The 19,826-nt window shown below is 36.3% G+C and overlaps 2 protein-coding genes across 2 annotated transcripts; one reads left to right on the plus strand and one right to left on the minus strand.

The window, feature by feature from the left end:
• Positions 1-199: 199 nt before the first annotated feature.
• pcp4l1 (Purkinje cell protein 4 like 1) lies at positions 200-4,763 on the minus strand. The gene is made up of 3 exons (XM_082173908.1): positions 4,548-4,763; positions 2,810-2,864; positions 200-1,851 (listed from the first exon to the last, which is right to left on the minus strand). The coding sequence occupies exons 1-3, from the start codon at positions 4,554-4,556 to the stop codon at positions 1,700-1,702; spliced, it is 216 nt and encodes a 71-aa protein (XP_082030034.1). The 5' UTR covers positions 4,557-4,763; the 3' UTR covers positions 200-1,699.
• Positions 4,764-6,162: 1,399 nt separating this feature from the next.
• On the plus strand, positions 6,163-18,959 carry dcaf8 (DDB1 and CUL4 associated factor 8). Its single transcript, XM_082174417.1, has 13 exons — positions 6,163-6,435; positions 7,216-7,285; positions 7,841-7,927; positions 8,469-9,106; positions 10,084-10,224; positions 11,649-11,743; positions 13,365-13,475; positions 13,719-13,849; positions 13,979-14,086; positions 14,242-14,372; positions 14,488-14,607; positions 15,186-15,302; positions 16,741-18,959. The coding sequence occupies exons 2-13, from the start codon at positions 7,249-7,251 to the stop codon at positions 16,849-16,851; spliced, it is 1,827 nt and encodes a 608-aa protein (XP_082030543.1). The 5' UTR covers positions 6,163-6,435; positions 7,216-7,248; the 3' UTR covers positions 16,852-18,959.
• Positions 18,960-19,826: the final 867 nt, after the last annotated feature.

Consider the following 19,826-nt stretch of genomic DNA (forward strand, 5'->3'; position numbering starts at 1 on the left):
TTTTGGTTTATAGACAACGACAAGTAGCCTAAGTGGGAACATCCAATAATTACTTCTTTTTTTTACCATTCATTTCACTTTACTCCTGCATTAACTATTTTAGATCGAAGGTTTAAAAAATACTAAACTGCAATAGTAGTTGAAATATGCATTTACATTGAAAATTCTATATGTTTGATGGAGAAAAGGCAAACTAATGTTATATAATGTTCTTCACTTTATGTAACCATCTACTTACTGCCCCTAGTACATACAATTCAGGTCAGGACATACAATTCTTTCTATTGAAGCAATGAGTCACACTGAAAAAAGAAACAAGTGTAGGATAGAGCACTCAAGCACACATGAGCACAGAGAGAGAGAGAGAGAGAGAGAGAGAGAGAGAGAGATAAGTACATAGCAATACAGGAGGATATAAATGTCTGTCCAACAGTAAAATGTGTCATAGGCTACTTGATATAAAATATACAGAATAATAACAGATGTATTCAATAATTGCCTTGCCAGTGGTTATCTGAAAACGATCAAGCACAGATGACATTTTCATCAAACCTATCTCAATGCAATTACAGACATAATTTGTCCCATTAACTGCAAGATAATCATGAGTCTCTATATACTGCTCTAATTTTTATGAGCTATTCTGAGATATCTGTGGAGACCACTTTAATTATAGGGAAGGAGAAAGATAAAGACACTTAAAATAGATCAAAATGTTACACTTTCCTTGATAATCATCTTCATTTGAGTCACCAGTCTCCAAAAATTCAAGGATCTCACTTGCATGCCAGTGACTTCTGGCATTGAAGCAAAAATGAAAGGAATTTATGCTAATTTAAGTGAGTATGACATGACTTAAAAGGTTCTTGACCTTGTGCTAAATTCAGCTAGCAATTTACAGTTAACTGAATAGAATGTTAAACTTGCCCATTTTACATGTATTTCAAGGCCATTTGCCTAGTTTAACAGGGCTAATATTAAAAATAATAAGCTATTGAATTTAAACTTCAGTGTGTCTTGATTAAAGCCCTGTCCAAAATGCATAAATATGCAAGATATTGCTATTGCTAATTCTTCTGAGAATGTCAGGTTATAATATTTTTTTCTGCTATTAAATAATCATTATTTGGTCTGCTGTTGAAATAAAGATTTTTTTTAATCACTTGTCACTTGAACAAAAAAAACACAAAAAAAATGAACAGCCTACTCTAAGAATAGATTTACAACTAAGCTACTTCATATCTAATACTGATTCACGCCAACATGTTTTACTGTAAGTGTAGTGCAACATTTGGTCATTTACTGCCCTTTGAATTAAGTTTAATACCACTTACATTTGTTCTATTGCATCAATGATACTAAATACATTAAATGACAGATGTGTGTTGCACATGTAACTGGCGTTCCTATATTTATGTCTACAGGAGAGGAGAAGGATGGAGACAAATCTAGACAAATATAGTGAGAACAGAATCTGCCATGTCTTTTAAAGTGAAAATCCTTCTCTATTCTTATGTCCTAAACTCTAATCTACCCAGCATGTTGATGCCACAGGGCTATCATTTATTTTCCAAACCCCTAATTTCCCACCCACACTTGACTTTCCTCTGTCTCTTCTTTGTTAATTCTCTTTCCATAGTGAATATTGTGGAAGGCGTTTTTTTTGTCCACCGATTCTCTTTGTTCAGGCTTCCCTTTTCTACTTCTTTTTCTTCTGGAAGCGTCTAAACTGATTCTGTATTGCCAAAGCTGCTTTCTCCGTCTCTGGCGCCTCCAGATCAATGTCGATCTCTTCTTCGGGTTCTTGCGTAGGGGGCTTCCCCTCTTTGTCCGCAGGTTTCTCCTGGGCGGCTGAGGGACACATGACACGCAAACATTGACAACATTAATGGCATAGTAAAAGGAACTGCAATATTTCTTACATTTGTGAAGCCACTGTGTATATGCGTCCCAATTCAGGTCTTAAATCATGTTAATTGTTATAAATATACTTAAAGCAATTGTATACATTTTCATACCACAGAACTTTAAAATATGTATTTGTTCTAATATCTTTTAGCAGTACGGTGCATTTTCATAGTTAAAAATGAGATGTCTATTTGTTTCGATGTTAAAAAGTATTCTTGTCAGCTTTCAGAGACAAATATGAGTCATTTAAGGATGATGAATTTTTTGTAGACGAGTATTTTAGCACTTCCGGCTCCAACGTCCCAAAGTCAATGGGTTTTTTGAATGGGTGTTTGATTAAATGCCTGAAATAATGTCTATGCCCTGTGCTCAAGCTCAATATATTTTCACATTTTATACTTTGACATAAAATACATCAGTAACACTTGTGTTTTTATTTAAAGCTGTTACTTGTCAAGTGGCTAAATGGGACTATATACAGAGGTTGTCGGGAATATTAAATGTCATCAAGATGAAAAACGTATCTACTCACTATAGGCAGCTTTTACAGCCTCGTTGTGTTTATTATTCACGCTCTTGCAAACTATTCTTACTTTTTTATGATGCTTAATGGTGGTGACCATGGTGTAGTCCGTTTATAACATACGTTTAGCTTTTTACTTCTGGTGATTGTATTTAGGCTTCAAAATTCATAAAAGTTCTGTTGGTCGGAGCTTATTTTCTGCAACTGTCCTAAAGCCAAAGGGAAAAATCCTATTAGGTTTTGTTGAGGGAACAAGGATGATGCTAGCTTCTGCATTGGCCTACAAAAACGTGACCTTAACCGGACAGTTTTGGTGGAGTTTTCAAGAAGTAAATCATGAAAATGTTAAATATGCTGTAATGGAACACATAAACACACCTTTTCCATCTGTGGCGGGCCCCTGAGTGCTGTTGGGAGGATCAGATGAACTGTTCTGCAAGAAAGAGGCAGCAGCTTTCAGGTTTATTGTGAGAGCATTCAGGCATGCAGTAAAAACTAAAATCGGAGCATCTGTGAATTTTGTACTTGGTCTGCCATCAAATTAAAACCTGATATGGGCTTTATCATGCGTGTGTTAGGACACCGAGCGATAAAGACCCCTTAATCCCCATCGGTTTAATCCCCCTTTTTCAATTCTGTGTGCAATCTGGAACAGAGGCACTCAGCCCTGGAGAGGATCCCCATGAAATGCAAGCTTACTGTGTGTGTGTGTGTGTGTGTATTTTATATTATATATTTCTTAAATTAATTTATCCCTGTTCACATTTGATAGATAAAGTACGGGGTTATTAAATCTTTGTTTCCGAGGCACACGGTGTAAACTACTAAAGGCCAAAATACATTCAGTATATCTGTGACCTTGCTTTTTCAATTATGAGAACAAATTAGCCTTGAGATGATGCCCTAGATTTGAGTTATTCACATTGGCATCCAAAATGTGTCAGTTTGTGTTCATGTATTTTTGTGTAAATCCTTTTTAAATGTGTAATTTCAGCGATGAATTGTCATTTCAATCTGAGAAACACTGTGATATTTGCTTGAAGCTGCTGATATACTCTTTTGAGAACCGAAAATGTCATCAAGGGGGGATGAAATGGAACATTGCCTAAACACACATATACTCACTCACATATACACATATTATTCACTCTCTCTCACTGCAAGGGACTCTTTCAAATGCAAATCGCTGCAGCCCTTTCCCCCGTTAAGCCTTTTTTGGAATGAAAGAGCATCTTCACCTTACTCTGAACTCTGAACCAGCCTCAGCCTCCTCTCTCCAGTAAGTTTTAATGCACCATCCACCACATTCTGTGAGCTGTCAGATAAAATCTCTTTGAGCATAAAAACGACAACTTTGGTCTCAAGAGATGCCTTTTTTTGTGTGTGTACATGCCATTCTGTTGTTTATTTTTCTCATAATTTGCCAAAAATAAGTCATATGAGTATTGTGGAGGTAATACTTCACACTTCTGGCTTTCACACTTAAAAGACATTGTGATGAGGGGGGAGATCCCATGCATGCATGCTGCCAGCTGGCTCTCAGTGTGTTAGTCATTACTTTTTCTCTTCTACATTACCTCAGACAGCACTTTATTTTCACTCTCACACATCACTTGATACACACAAGCCTCACGGCACAATCTCCATCTGCTAATTAGCCAAGCTCAGATCAGCAAGGTCAAGCTCCCCTGAGCCACTTATTAATTGGCAATTAATAGGACACACAAAAATAATGTAAATCATCACTTTCATTTTAAACTACGGAAATCTAAAGATTTATATTTTCTATATATATTGGCAAAATTCATAAAGAGATGGTTTCAGCTGTCAACCAACCTCTGATTTCAGTAAAGATAAAAAAATATAAAGAAAGGGTTATATTTCTCATCTTTACTGACGAGAAATTTGGGTTGGGTTTACAGCTAACCCATTTGTATTAATGCAACTTGCATGATTCAAAGGATTTAAATGATTTAATCCTTTTTTTGGGTCTCAACAAAGAAAGCATTTGCATTGAATTGGACGTCCTAGATTAATTTTATGTTATAAATCTTCGAATGAACTTTTAAGTTAGTCGGGTTTATCATACAGTCTTAAAATAACAAATAGAACTTACCTCACTCATAGTTCTTTCTGAGAGAATGTCCTTTTCGGTTCGCGGTTTAATTTGTAGCGTTTTAAAGCCTCAAACAAAATATAAGCGGAATTTCCCTCCTTTTTTTTTTTTTTTTTTTTGTCAGAGTGCTTTGAATATATGTCAGAACAACGGAACCGAGAATATTATGCAGAGGACTGTATTTCCAGCTCTCATGTAGAAAAAAAAAACACGCCCCTGCGCTCTCTCTATCCGCCCCCCCCCCCCCCCCTCTCTCTCTCTCTCTCTCTCTCTCTCCCTCTCTCTCGTTCGTTACCGTCTATGGTTCAGACCTTTTCACAGACTTTGAGGACGCGTTTTAACGGTCATCAGCATCGTAAATCATGCAAAGTTTTGTTTTCTTTTACTATTCTTTATATTTTTGTTATTCTTAATACTTGTTGCTGTGTTCTAATTTGGTTGTTTCACACTGTAAACTGAATGTTCAAATAAAGCATATATATATATATATATATATATATATATATATATATATATATATATATATATATATATATATATAAGAAGGTGTAGATAAATAAAAATAAAATAATCCTGCAAAGTTTTTTATATTATCTTTTTTTTCATGTACATTTATTACACGATGCTTAGTAGGCTATTACATTACATTTGCATCAAATTACAAATCTTTCTCTCTTCTGACTTCCTCTCTCTCTAATTTTGTTTTCTTTTTCTTTCTTTCTTTCTTTCTTTCTTTCTTTCTTTCTTTCTTTCTTTCTTTCTTTCTTTCTTTCTTTCTTTCTTTCTTTCTTTTTACTGTTTTTGAAAGTTGTGAAAACATGTGGAGTTTTTCTTTTGCTATTTGAGCAAAATGGGAACACAAAAAAATATATATATTTAATTTAGTCTCTCCGCTTCAGAGAAACCCGGAAAGTCGTTAATAATAATAATAATAATAATAATAATAATAATAATAATAATAATAATAATAATACATATAATACATATAATTTTTATTTGGATTAAATTGAAATAATTATTAATTTAATGTATTATTATTTGCATGTTTTATTATTATCATTAATTAATCAAAATATTATAATGATTAAATATAGTCACATATTGGGCCATATTTGTACCTGTATAAACAGACTGTTGTTTTTTGTTTTGTTTTTATTACTGATGATGAATCTGCATAATAATAATAATAATAATAATAATACTTTTTATAATATTTTCAAATTATGATGAAATGCTCGTTGTTATTGTTATTTGCATTCTTGATTATTTTCATTAATTAATCCAAATATTTTTAGATATGCATATTGGTCCATACTTTTAACTGTATAAATAGGCTGTTGTTTTTTTTACTTTTTTTTTTTTTACTTATGATGAATATGCAATTGGTATAATACTACTACTATTACTAATAATAACAATAAAATGTTGCGTTTTGTTATCATTATTATCATTATAAATATACCAAATGGCGCAGTCATAATCAATATTCAGAGCAACAACAAAAAAACAAAAAAAACATATATCACATATATCAGTGTGTAATGTAATATTAAGCGCCGCTTTGTTTGTGGATCCAGACCAACTTCCGGAGAACGATCGTCTTGCCGGAAAAAGAAAGAGAAAAAAAGGAAAGAGAAGAAAAAAAAAGAAAGAAAGAAAAAAAAACACAGAAGTGCTAACGAAGGAGATCAGTCAAAACATAAACACTGCGGGCACGACCAAAAACGTGACCTTAAACTGCGGTGGTTTTTGGATCGCCCGTGCATGAGTGTGTCCAGGGCACATCTCCCTAATGTGTCGAGCTTTTGTTTGCGCGTGACTCGAAGGTGAAGGAAGGAAATCTGCGCAGAGGATTAACAAGTGCGGAGACTTTGGGCCTACAGTAGAGGTAACACTGCTCGGTAGTTAGCTCTCCATTTTCTCGCTACGACCAATGTTTACATGTTGTCAGCTTCAGCCAGCACTCATAACAGAGCCATTACTGACGCGTTGAACTCGTGTTTCTCCTGCACGACACATTACACAATATTTACTCGTCGGTACGTTTTTGTAATCTTGATAATATATCTCTCTTTGTTCAAAACTGAAGAGCTACAATTTGACTGCCAAGAGCCGTGCGAGCTTGCAAAAGTACCTAGCAGCTTTTCTATTTTTGAACAGGGTAATGCCACAAAAGCAATTGCTAAGATTAGTTAGCACACTTGCTAGTCGCAGCCAGTTTACTGCGCACTGTCAAGTTGTTAATGTGGCATTGCCACTAATGCACAAACAGTAAGTTACCAAGCTGCTATGTTAGTGTCGTTTGCAGTTGGACTCAGTTGTTACTGTACAAGGTAATGGTATGGGTATTGCGATTAGAGGCAGGTGTTTACCATGCAAGCAGGCTTATTTTGACACCTTTAGCTGATGTCAGGGATCCTGTCAGCTCACTGGCTGGGTCAATCTGAGAGCTCATCACCTTTTAAATGTGTCAAAATGGCAATGATGTATTTTTATGTTCATCGGTTTGAAGACATGCATTTTGATTAGGACGCTAGTAATCATTGACTATAGGATATACCAACGTTAACTGATCTCTCAAGCGTTTCAATCAATTTGTAAGTGAAATATATTGTCTTAACATAATCCAGTGTAATTGAAGTAAGCTCTTTTTCTTTTATTTCTTCAGGGTCTCTTCTGTTAGAAGAGACAGTCAGACAGAATGAGCGATACAGACGGCAAATCCAGTGTCCCAAATGGTGAGTAAACAACTTGTTTTAGCTTTCAGTTTACCGTCTTAATAAAGGAATAGTTCTCCCAAAACTGAAAATTATGTCCATGCGGAGTTACAAACCCGTACTGTTTTCTTTCTGAGTGAAATATAAAAGAAGATCTTAGACAGAATGCCCCATTCTCCGTATGAGGAGAGTAAACAGTGTTTTATACTGCCATATAATATTGTAAAAAATAGTCTGTCTTCTGAAGTCATATAATAACTTTGTGTGAGGAATAGACCAACATTTCAGTCATTATTAACTGATAATCTTCCCCTCTGTTGTAGCTGTATTTTGCTGCTGTATTTTTATGACTTTTATGGTGCTTTACTGTCAGCATTCACTTCTGTTTTATGGTCAATAGTAGCACTGACAATATTCATAACATCTCATTGTGTGTTTCATGGAAGAAATAAAATCAAATGGGGTCAATACGGCAAGAGAGTGAAAAAAGTATTGGGTGAAATACTCCTTAATCTCTCATTATTCAAATGATGGCAAATACAGCTAATTCTTTTTGCCTGGGGCTTAATTTACCAGGTGGTTCTGATGATCCAGAACCTGGAGAAGGAAGAGGGGAAGCAGATACATCTGCAGCGCCAGAGACCCAAACCAGTCCTGAGTCAGGTATGAAAACAAATAGAGTCCAAACTTTGTAATACACATTTCTGTTCATTAGTTTTGGGGTCAGTAAGTACAATGCTCATTTATTTGATCAAAAATACAGTGAAAACAGTAATATTGTTAAATAATATTATTACAATTGAAATAACTGTTTTCTATTTTAAAATGTAATTTATTCCTGTGACGACAAAGCTGAATTTTCAGCAGCCATTACTCCAGTCTTCAGTGTCACATGATCCTTTCAGAAATCAGTCTAATATGCTGATTTGGTGTTCATGATTTGTGCTACTTAATATTTTTGTGGAAACAGTGATAATTGTTTTCACAATGAATATACAGTTTAAAAGAACAACATTTCTTTGAAATAGAAACATTTAATAACATTATAAATGTCTTTACTGTCACTTTTGTTTAATTTAATGCATCCTCATTGAAGAAAAGTATTTATTTCTTTATAAGGAAAGTCTTCCTGACCCCTAACATCACTTTGACTGTGATATATGTAAGCAATGCTCCACCAATTTTTCAAGTTTTCTCTTGACAGCAAATTTGAGTTCAGCTCCAGAGGGAAGTGAGGGTGGTCAGGACAGGCCCATGGCAGACTCTGAGCAGAAGCAGGAACTGGGAGAAGAGGAGGACACTGACAGCATGGATGGCAGTGGGCTGTACTCTCTCACTGAAGAAGGAGAGAGAGAGACTGAGGGAGGAGGGAGGGGAAAAGATGAAAGTAAGAGATCCGCCAGGAAGAGGAATCGACCCAGCGGTGGTGCCACACATCACTCTTCCAGTTCAGACGATGATGATGATGATGATGAAGAAGATGAGGAGGAGGATGACGTGGAGGAAGAAGACGAGCAAGCCATGGAAGCGTGGCTGGGAGCAGATCTGCGTGACCTGTGTCGTCCTTCGTGGTGCGCGGTCCCCTCTCTGCGTGCCAGAGAGATCGGCCGTGATTCGCACCAGTTTGCGAGGAGGGTGTGTGGGGCGCGGGGTCTGTTGCAGAGGCTGGAACTGCAGGGCCGTCTGGAGAGACACACAGGCTGCGTGAACACCCTCCACTTTAACCCCTCTGGCACCCGTTTGGCATCCGGCAGCGATGACCTCCGCGTGGTGATCTGGGACTGGGCTCGCAGAAAGGCGGAGCTGGAGTTTGACAGCGGACATAAGAGCAATGTCTTTCAGGTGAGGAAGATCAGATTAGCTGACTGCAGATGTCTGAAGCTCTAAAATCTTTGCATTCCAATTTAAACAGTGGCACATTGATGGGAAAACTTGGAGAGGCACAAGGCACAAAGAAAACCTTTTCTTGATGTTACTGAAGGCGACATTTAGGGCTTTTGAAACACAAGCAAGGCTTGTTTCTTTGGACACTTGCTCAGGCTAATGTATGCATATATATATATATATATATATATATATATATATATATATATATACATATATACATATATACATATATATATAAATGTAGCTTAATTGAGCACAAAGACTTTTGAACGGTAGTGTATTGATAAAACACTACGCATACATTAGCCTGAGCAAGTGTCAAAATAAGACTCAAAGAAACAAGCCTTGCTTATAAATGCAATTTATTCCTGTGATCCACAGCTGAATTTAAGAGCCATTACTCCATTATTCAGTGTCACATGATCCACAGAAATCATTCTAATATACTGTAATGGTGCTCAAGAAACGTTTCTTATTATGATCACAGTTGAAAAACCGGTGTGCATGCTTAATATTTTTGTGGAAACAATGATAAAAAATATATATATATTAAAAAAATTAAATCATAAAAGAAAATTGATCAGTTTTAATGCAATTAAAAAAATCTGACCCCAAACTTTTTAACGGTAGTGTTTTTTAGAAGTGTAGGCTATAGTATATCTTCACAGTATTAAAAACTAGATAAAAGCCACATCAATAGTTTAGCCACAGTCCTGTAGGCTAACTTGACCGTACATTTTGTTCAACTTATTTGTGATTTCTTAAATTTGTGTTGGGTATGTTGGACAGAAACCTCTTTTTGTGTTGACCCTCTAAATGTGTTTTAAGTTCTTCTGAACATCTTAGTTTCAGATGTCCAGAGGAAGATTTTAAAATGTAGAAATTTAAATCAGTGCCTCTTCACTCATTATTATTCATTATTCTGTCCCCAGGCAAAGTTCCTCCCTCACAGCGGTGACTCCACATTGGCCATGTGTGCCAGAGATGGACAGATCAGAGTGGCTGAGCTTTCTGCCACACAGCGTTGCAAGAACACCAAAAGAGTGGCCCAGCACAAAGGTGCAGCTCATAAGGTATGATCATCCATAAACGTTTTTTAATTGTATATTTGATATGAATAATAGATGACGGACTGAAATGAATGATTAAGGTGTTTCAAGTTGTGGCTGTTATTCTGATGGGTGAATTAATTGTTCTGGACTCGTGTTATTTCAGTGGTTACCTCAAACCAAACCTGTTGGAGCTTTACAATCACACGTTCATTTATCAACAGTTGGGAACATCCGTCAACCAAACAGAATCAAGCATTCGAACATGCTGTGGTGCGAAAACAAAGAACATATTTCTGTGTATCAGAACTGAGGTCTATTGGTTTAGGGCAGGGGTCGGCAACACAGGCCAAAACTGGCCCGCCAGCAGCAATATCTGGCCCACGCCCACAGCCAGATTATTTTGATTGCGGCTGGTTCTGAAATAGATCTGTCATGACAGCAACAGTTAATCATAATCACTTCGTCTTTAGTGATTTTGCCTTCAAAATAAAAGTACGAGAACGTTTTTGTAGCAATGTTTTATTTTGAGATGAATTGAGAGCTTTTAATTTGAAAGTTCTGAGTCTGTGGATCGCTTCGTTGCAGATAAGACACACCAGCTTTGCATTCACAAAACTAGGTAGGATGATGAAGGCTTAGTTGTCTTTCCGTTCTTCTTTGTATGCCCTATTTTTGCTGTCAACTTTCGTCTTTAGACTCTTTGATAGTGCCATATTCTCTCTAAACAGCTAACTTAAATGTTAACATCACTCTGCACACGACGTAATAGCGTACCTCCAGCACAAAAAAAATAAAATAAAAATGCAGTTTAGTACGTGAGGATGCCAAAGAATAATTCTGAGTGTAAAAGTAGGCTTCGTCAAATAATTATTACAATAAGTTAGGCTCCATTGTGTAACAAGCAAATTAAAATGATACAAATTTATTATTCACAATATGGAAAGAGGAAATAAAACAGTTCGTTGAGAGCATGACTCAAACATGCCATTAATGAGCTTATTCAAGTCCTCTTTTATTTTTTGAGTTATTTTTATCCATTCCGCATCTCCTACATATGTGTGTTTTAGCAAGGCAGTCTGTGTTGCAAGTTGGTGAATGAAGATACTTGCCAGTTTACGTTTCACTACTGCTTTATTAATTTATCCAGTGTAAAACCCAGACACCGCCACACTTTTTGTTAATGGCTGTCCTACTTCAGGATTTAACACAGAGTAACAGCTCACTACCAGTTACAAAAGACATTGTAACAGTCTGTCACAGGCAATTCTAGTTGCATTTTTCATCAAATCATTTCTTAAATTATCCTTTGACTATGTTGTGAAAACGTTTTGGCCCGATGCCAAACTTACTTGCCGACCCTTGGTTTAGGGCAACATAAACAGGATTTCACTCAAGGAGTGAGTCATATGTGAATGCTTGTGAAAAATAAGATTTTATTTTCTCAGCTTGCACTGGAGCCAGACTCTCCCTGCTCTTTCCTCTCCGCTGGTGAAGACGCTGTCGTGTTCGGCATTGACCTGCGTTTAGACAGACCTGCCAAGTGAGTGCAAAGTCATGTCACAAATGTCACAGACAGCTGCCCTAAGATTGGCAGAGGAAAAGAAAATCAGCTCTTCAGCAGAGGGACAAAAGTGAACAGTATTGAAGTAATGCTATAAAACTAACTCATTTAGTAACATCATGGTATACTCTACAATTCAATTGTTTGGCATCAGTATTTTTTTTAATTAATACTTTTAAGCAATGGAAATGGGAATAAAGACATTTATAATGTTACAGAATATGTTCAGTTTTAAATACAAATGCTTTTCATTCTATTTATCAAAGAATATTGAAAATATTTATCAGTTTCCACAAAAATATTAAGAAGCGCAAACATTTTCAACATTGATAATAATAAGAAATGTTTCTTGAGGACCAAATCAGCATATTAGAATGATTTCTGGAGGATCATATGACTCTGAATACTGGTGTAATGATGCTGAAAAGCTACAATATATTAAAAGATCAAATATAAGCCACCTTGTTGAGAATTTTTTCAATAACATAAAAAAAAAAAAAACAACGACCCCAAACTTTGATTTATATTGTATACACTTCAGCATTCTAATAGCAAGTAATATACCCACTTTATTGGAGATAAATTGGTTGTACTTACCTGTAAAATCTGATTATGTGATCTCTCTTCACATTTACTATAAAACATCACATATCTGGGTTAGCAATCCTAGAATTGCTTCCGATTGTCATATTTTTTCAGACATATTTTTTCCCCCCAGCAGCTCAAATTTTAATGTGTTTGATATTCCGACTTGCTATGTTTCCTGATCCAGTTCCTATTTTCTTCTCTCATTTTCTTTTCTATGCTACAAAAATAAAAATGGCAAAAAGGCTAACAATTAAAAAAAATCTGCTATCCTGAAGAAAATAAAATATTTGGTCACATTAGAGAAACCATAATCTTTTAACAACCTCTTTACTGGCATCATGGAAAAACTATCTCTTTACACTCAAACTTATAACAATGTTATTTAACTCATTTAGGTGGGTTTGGAGTATTAAAGGTGGTATCAGTGATTTCAGGCCCAAAAATATTTTAAAAAAAATTCCTAACGATCCGCTAGCTGCCCGCCCCATAAGCATGCCGTCAAAAAAACACGTCTCTGTAGGCAGCCTAGGCTCTGAGATCTGCACACAAAAACAAATGTTTTCACCAAACACTCAAAACAAAAACAAATAGTGTTCCAACCAATCACCGACAGGGGGAGGGTGTTGTGAGGTTTTGTGCTTGTGCACGGCTGCACGCGAAGTCAGAGCTGAAGAAGAAGCTGGCTCAAAACCTTACAACACCCTCCCCCTGTCGGTGATTGGTTGGAACACTATTTGTTTTTGTTTTGAGTGTTTGGTGAAACCATTTGTTTTTGTGTGCAGATCTCAGAGCCTAGGCTGCCTACAGAGATGCGTTTTTTTGACGGCATGCTTATGGGGCGGGCAGCTAGCGGATCGTTAGGAAAAAAAAAATATATATTTTTGGGCCTGAAATCACTGATACCACCTTTAAGTCTGCATTGTTTTAGTCCATAGAATGGGTGTGATTTCATATGATACACTCTTGTTCTATGTGAAGAATTAAAAAAAAAAAAAAATTTTTATTCGCTCAGCAAACTGGTGGTGGTGAAGGAGGGCGAAAAGAAGGTTGGGCTGTATACCATTTTCGTGAACCCAGCCAACACGCACCAATTTGCTGTGGGTGGTAGAGACCAGTATGTCAGGTGAGACAAACATCTTCATTGACATGTCTCCTTTGCACCAAAGTCATGCTTCTGTGTATGTCTGTAGTTTTATGAGTATTATAAGTTTTGAAATCATATCTTAACATCTAACGTTGTTTTATATCACAAGCTGCTTCTGATGCAATTGTCAAACTTTATACCTGTTACAATTGTTTCTCCAATGGCACATAACTCTTGTACTGCATCACTGTTTCTCTCTCTTCCTGTTTTTGTATGTGATAGGATCTATGACCAGAGAAAGATAAATGAACACGATAATAATGGTGTGCTAAAGAAGTTTTGTCCCTCTCACTTGGTGGCCAGCGAGTCCAAAACAAATATCACCTGTTTAGTGTACAGCCATGATGGCACAGGTAATAAGTAAACTTATACCCTCAACTTATGACCCTTGTATGGTTTCATGGCTTTGATTAAAAACTTTACATGTTATATGATCTGTTGTGGCAACATTCAAAGTGTGTCATGATTGAACTGTCTTTCAGAACTGCTGGCAAGTTACAATGACGAGGACATTTACCTTTTCGACTCCAGCCACAGTGATGGGGCTGATTACCGTAGAAGATACAAGGGTCACCGCAACAACGCTACAGGTACTTGTCTCAAACCTGAATGTTTTCATTTGATTTAATTGCATTATAAGGCATGTATCACATTTTGCATTCATGTTATAACCAATATAGATTCAGTTTTTGTGAAACCATTTCCCCCTTTTTTTTCTCTTTCCATCTGCTATTGGAAAATCCAGTGAAGGGGGTTAACTTTTATGGTCCCTGTAGTGAGTTTGTTGTCAGTGGCAGTGACTGTGGACACATCTACTTGTGGGATAAGAACTCTGCTCGTGTGGTTCAGTTTATGGAGGGAGACCGGGGAGGAGTGGTAAGACCCTGTCACTTGACTAATCTAGACTAGAACCTTTAACTCCTGGTTTACAAATTGATAGAAGTGTAGGAGTATTCTTTACCGTCCCAAAATATTTTCTTTCTATGTTCAGGTGAACTGTCTGGAGCCACATCCTCATCTTCCAGGTTTAGCCACCAGTGGTTTGGACCATGATGTGAAGCTGTGGGCGCCCACTGCTGAGAATCCCACAACACTAAAGGGACTTAAAGAGGTACATACTATGCCACAGAAGATATGTTTCCATATAATGCATATGACATGGAAGTGTAGTGCTATTATTTGTGTCGGATTACACTACTGAACAGAAGTTGTAGTGGGGTGAGGGGGTTTCTTTTTTTTTATTATTGTTTTTGTCATTTATGCTTACCAAGGCTGCATTTTTTTTAATACAGTAAAAACAGTAATATGAAATATTATTAAAATTGAAATAACCATTTTCTATTTTAATATATTTCAGAATGTAATTTATTCATGTGATGGCAATGCTGAATTTTCAGTAGATTTTCAGGATTCTTTGAATAGAAAGTTCAAAAGACCAGCATGTGTTTGAAACAGAAATCTTTTGTAACACTATGAGTCTTTAATGTCTTAAAAATTAACTTTAAAATTGTTATTTTAAATTGTAATAATGTTCACAGTATTACTGTTTTACTGTATTTTTTATCAAATAAATTCCGCCTTGCTGAGCATAACAGACAGATAAAACTCTCTTAAATGGTAGTGTAGCTAATAAATATTTTGTTAATGCACCAAAATATAAATGTTTGTCATTTTATTGTGGCTGTTTAGGTAATGAAGAAGAACAAGCGAGAGCGTGATGAAGACAGCGTTCGTCATGGTGACCAGTATGACACACAGCTCCTCTGGTTCCTGATGAGACACATGAGAAACCGAAGACCTCAGCGGGTGAGAATTTGCTCTTCTAACATATTTTTCATTACTAATATATAGTCTTATTGGCTTGACTATGCAGTTTCAATATACTTAAGATATAGTGCCATATACTTTGTGCAAAGGAACATGCTGCTGTATGAAATCAAAATCACTCAGATGAAAGTGTTTTTGTTCGCTTCTACACTTAACATACAATTTGTGCTTTTTCAAACAAACCTGGAAACCATAAATAGAATATAGGGCTGCTCGATTATGGCAAAAATCATAATCACAATTATTTTGGTCAATATTGGTCAAAAATATCAAAAAAAATTAACACAATTGTTGGTGGTAATATAATCAAAGTCTTATTTCATGATACGAGTAATTTTAAATATCAGTGAAATTTCACAATTATCGATACTTCAGCAAAAACTAATACTAGGTTAATAACTAATGTAGGTAAAAGGTTCTCCAAACAGTTACAAAAGAGAAGTAAACGGTCAGCAATACAGTAAGAGCAAAGAAACTAATTACAAACAAAAAGGACAAATAAATAAAAAGAACAAAAGTACAAATTAAATAAACTGTGCTTTAGGTTTTTCAGGAAGATGTACTAACAGTGGTATTCAGATAAGTAATAGCCTACAACAGAAATGGAATAAATCAATGTAAAATAGCACTGCTGTATACATTACAGACTAATCCTTATTAAAACTACAAAAATTATTCATTCAACAGCAGTGAGTGATTTTATCTTTGTCTTTTGTTGTTTGATTAACATTAATGACTGCTGCAGGTTTATTAGGCTGCTGTCACTTTAAGAGCTGCACGGATCCAATATTACTGATATACACATGCGTTTTAATTTCTCAATTGTTTACATTAATTTAAGACATAACCGACTGTTTTTACGAGGATACTCGCCAAAATGGCATTTCAACATAAGTGTGTGTAGGCTATTTGACTGTTTAGGCATGTATCTGAAGCCCATAGTATACTTTGCTTATGTGCGTTCCGCCACCTTCCCGGAGTGCACACACAGAAAGGGAACAGTATCTTTTATCGTGGCATAATGCGCTTTTAATCACACTGTTTAATATCAAGCACTTCCTGTAGTTTAGCAACAGTAGATTGCATTTTACAACACTCACTTATCCAGGTGATTTGGATGTAAATTTTGGCTTAGGGAGGAAAGAAAGTGCACCACTGTGAAGGAAAGGAAAGTGTACTGGACAGAATGCGGCAGAGGCACAATAATCATTTTACCTTGATTATCTTGTTTTCAAAATCGTTGGAAGCCAAATCAGAAATTATTTACGATTAATCGCACAGCCCTAATAGAATGACCTCATAATGGTTGGTTTGCCTCACAGAAAAGAACTTGGCCTCATGCTCCATGATCTGATTTGTTCATAGCCATTCAAAAACTCTACACTGAAAGCTTTCTCAACGTTTTTCACCCTTTAAGGCCCGGCGAGGGGAGGGAGGAGAGGGCGACACAGACGAATCCTGGAGCTCCCCAGATTCCTCTGATGAAGAAGACGGAGGACCAGACCATGTGCAGTGCATGTCCTCCTGAGCCACACACCTACACACACACACACACACACACACACACACACACACTTTGCCATATATTTAAGCACATACATGCTAGTAACACACTGGTACACAAATAGACACTGAAAGGCCAGCAACACACCCACACACAGCTTTATATACACATACACACAGTGTGAGGGAGAGGGAAACGATTGTCAAAATCTGGCTTTATGCTCCACACACACAGACACACAGAGACACACACACTCACACAGAGACATTACTAGGGGAAGAACTGATACTGAACTTCATATTTTTTATACATTTGCAACCACACACGCAATTAACCACTCTGATTTTATGCAAACATGGACACAGACAAATTTCATTCCCAGTTTTACAGCGTATCACATGGAAGACCACAGCCGATGATCGAGAAATATCGCCTCTACTGTTTTGCTGCCTTAGTTTATCAACAACCAAGAAGCAGCGTTTTGCTGCAGCAGTCGTGAGGCGCAGAAGAGGACATTTCTCATCTTTGCTTTAGAAAACAGGCCCACTTTAAGCTTTTCTTTCACAGCGATGTGTTCAGTGCATGATGGGACAGTGCGGACACTCAAAGCCAGTCCTTTTGCAGATTACTGAGATGATGAGTGTTACTTATTCAAAAACAGCACCATCCTTCACTCGCCTCTTCAGTTTTCTCCAGTGATCTGAACTGCCTCTGTCTCCAAGACTGAGCTGACGTTTGTTATTTTTGGACTGCAATCTTTGTCTTTTTCATCGCATTGATAGACCGGTCTTGTCTTTGTTCTCTTCTCCTGTGTGTGTGTGTGTGTGTGTGTGTGTGTGTGTGTGTTTTCTGAAGCCAGGCGCGGCAAATTTTCTTGAGGTCAATAATGCTCTCTTAGATCTGACTGAAGACACAGAAGATGAGCCAGAGCTACTTAATCTGGTTTTAGAGCTGGCTGTTTTTCTCCGTTCCTCTCTCCCATGCTACTGAGTGCACTTTAATCAGGGATCTGCTTTGAGTTTTGAATCTCTAAGACGAGTGCGCGCTTAGGGGGCATGCAATACTTGGATTAAATGTGTTTATTTAGCTAATTTAGTTGTTTTTGCCCTGCAATTCCCTAAATTTATTGTGGACTTTTAAATTGAATACAGAGATTTGACACCAGCTCTTTGGTTTTTGGTTTTGCACTTGGGTGGAGCTGACTTGGAGTTCTCGAAGAAATTTCAAAAGGCTACAAATGTAATTCTCCATGGACTGCTTTCGTCTTCTCAGCCCTGTCCCGTAGAAATTGAGAGCAAAGACGATGATGTGCTCAGATCCAGTGATTTGTTGAATCCTTGTTTCTTCCTCTGTCTTTTGTTTGAATATACATCCTTGAGATCTTTGCCTAACTAGGTGGAAAGGATCAAATGTAGCAGGATGTTCCATGTTTGCCTGAAGAACCCACTAAGCCCTTGCAACCCATTTTTCATAAAAATGGTGGCTGTTCTTTGTCAGTATTTGGATTCAGCTGGTTAAGAGCAAACATGGATGGACTGTGACCCTGTTGCAACTTGCATGTTGAAAAGAATTATGGGTCAAGGGCAGGGGATGTAAAGCACTTGTGGGGGTACGCAGGGAGGGGTAAGAAGCTTGAATTACTTTGCCCCCTTTTTCCTTCTTCTTTTGTAAGGGGAATAAAGTCTCAACTTTTCTCTTTTTGTATGAGAAGAATAACTTAAATGACTAGATGTATATACAAATATATAAAGATATTATATATATATAAATAAATATTAAATACATGTAAAAATCACCATCAACCATTACTCTTTCAAAGGGTGTCTAAATTTAATTGGTATTGATGCAGAGATTTATATTGTATAAGACAAAATACTTTTAAATGAATGAAACATTGTTATTTTTTTTGGATTACAACCCTAATTGTCACTGAAGTTAAAAGCATTTTCTCATTCTCACTTGTCTGCTCAAAATGTCTGTCCTGTCACTGGCATGTATTTTTCTCTTCTTTTTTTCTTCTTTTTTAGGGTTTTCATCTGAGTTATCCCACCGCTGCCTAATGTTGTGTTCTTTCAGTTCGGTTCAGACAACATGTATGATTTGTGCAGTAAAAAAAAAGAGAAAAATCTGTTCTTTTGTTTCTGACCAAGTGCCTTATTATTTCAAGTGCCTTCATTTACTGTAAATACTGGAGGAATTTATTTTCCGTGCAACTAATTTCAGGCCGTCATGCTATATATGTAATCATAGTTTATATAATTATTGCTATTTAATTAGTTGTACGTGTGGTAGCATAGAAACTTGTTTTCTCTTTCACTATTTGTGCATCCTGTGCTTAGGAAACAAATGACAAATAATTGATTTCTATTAAATAATTGATTTCCACAAATAAAAAAATTGTGTAATAGGGGACATGCCATGTACAGGCATAACATTTGATTAATTGGCATAAAATCTAAAATGTTTATAAACCGTAGATATTATGGTAACGCTTTACAAGAAGTTCTCTTTTTTTTTTTCATTTAATGCATTAGCATGACATCAACTCAGAATAAGCTTTTTTTTAAGCATTTATTAATGTTAGTTAATAAAATACCGTTGTTTACGTAATGTTAAGAGATATAACTTTTGATTAAAAAAAGTAAATTAACATTAACTAACTAAAATGAATATATGTTGTAAGTATTGTTCGTGTTAACTAATGTAGCTAACTTCCTTGCTGTAAAGTGTTACCGATATTATTACACTAGTGCTGTTGTCTCTCTGCTATAGTAGTCATATTTAGGTTCTGATTTTAATGTTCCTTTTCAGTTGCTGTTTGAGCCATCAGCATTAAGGCATTAGAAAATTGTGAAATTTAAGCAAATAAATTTCAGGAAAATATAATTTGGACTGACACTCTTTATGAAAACGTAAAAATGAAATGAAACTATACCCAAAGAAGCCGCCTTGCCTCAACCCTAAGAATTCAACCTTAAAGTGAGTGGAGTTGACTTTTT

Source organism: Leuciscus leuciscus (genome assembly GCF_965113295.1).
Source record: "Leuciscus leuciscus genome assembly, chromosome: 6".
Classification (NCBI taxonomy): domain Eukaryota; kingdom Metazoa; phylum Chordata; class Actinopteri; order Cypriniformes; family Leuciscidae; genus Leuciscus; species Leuciscus leuciscus.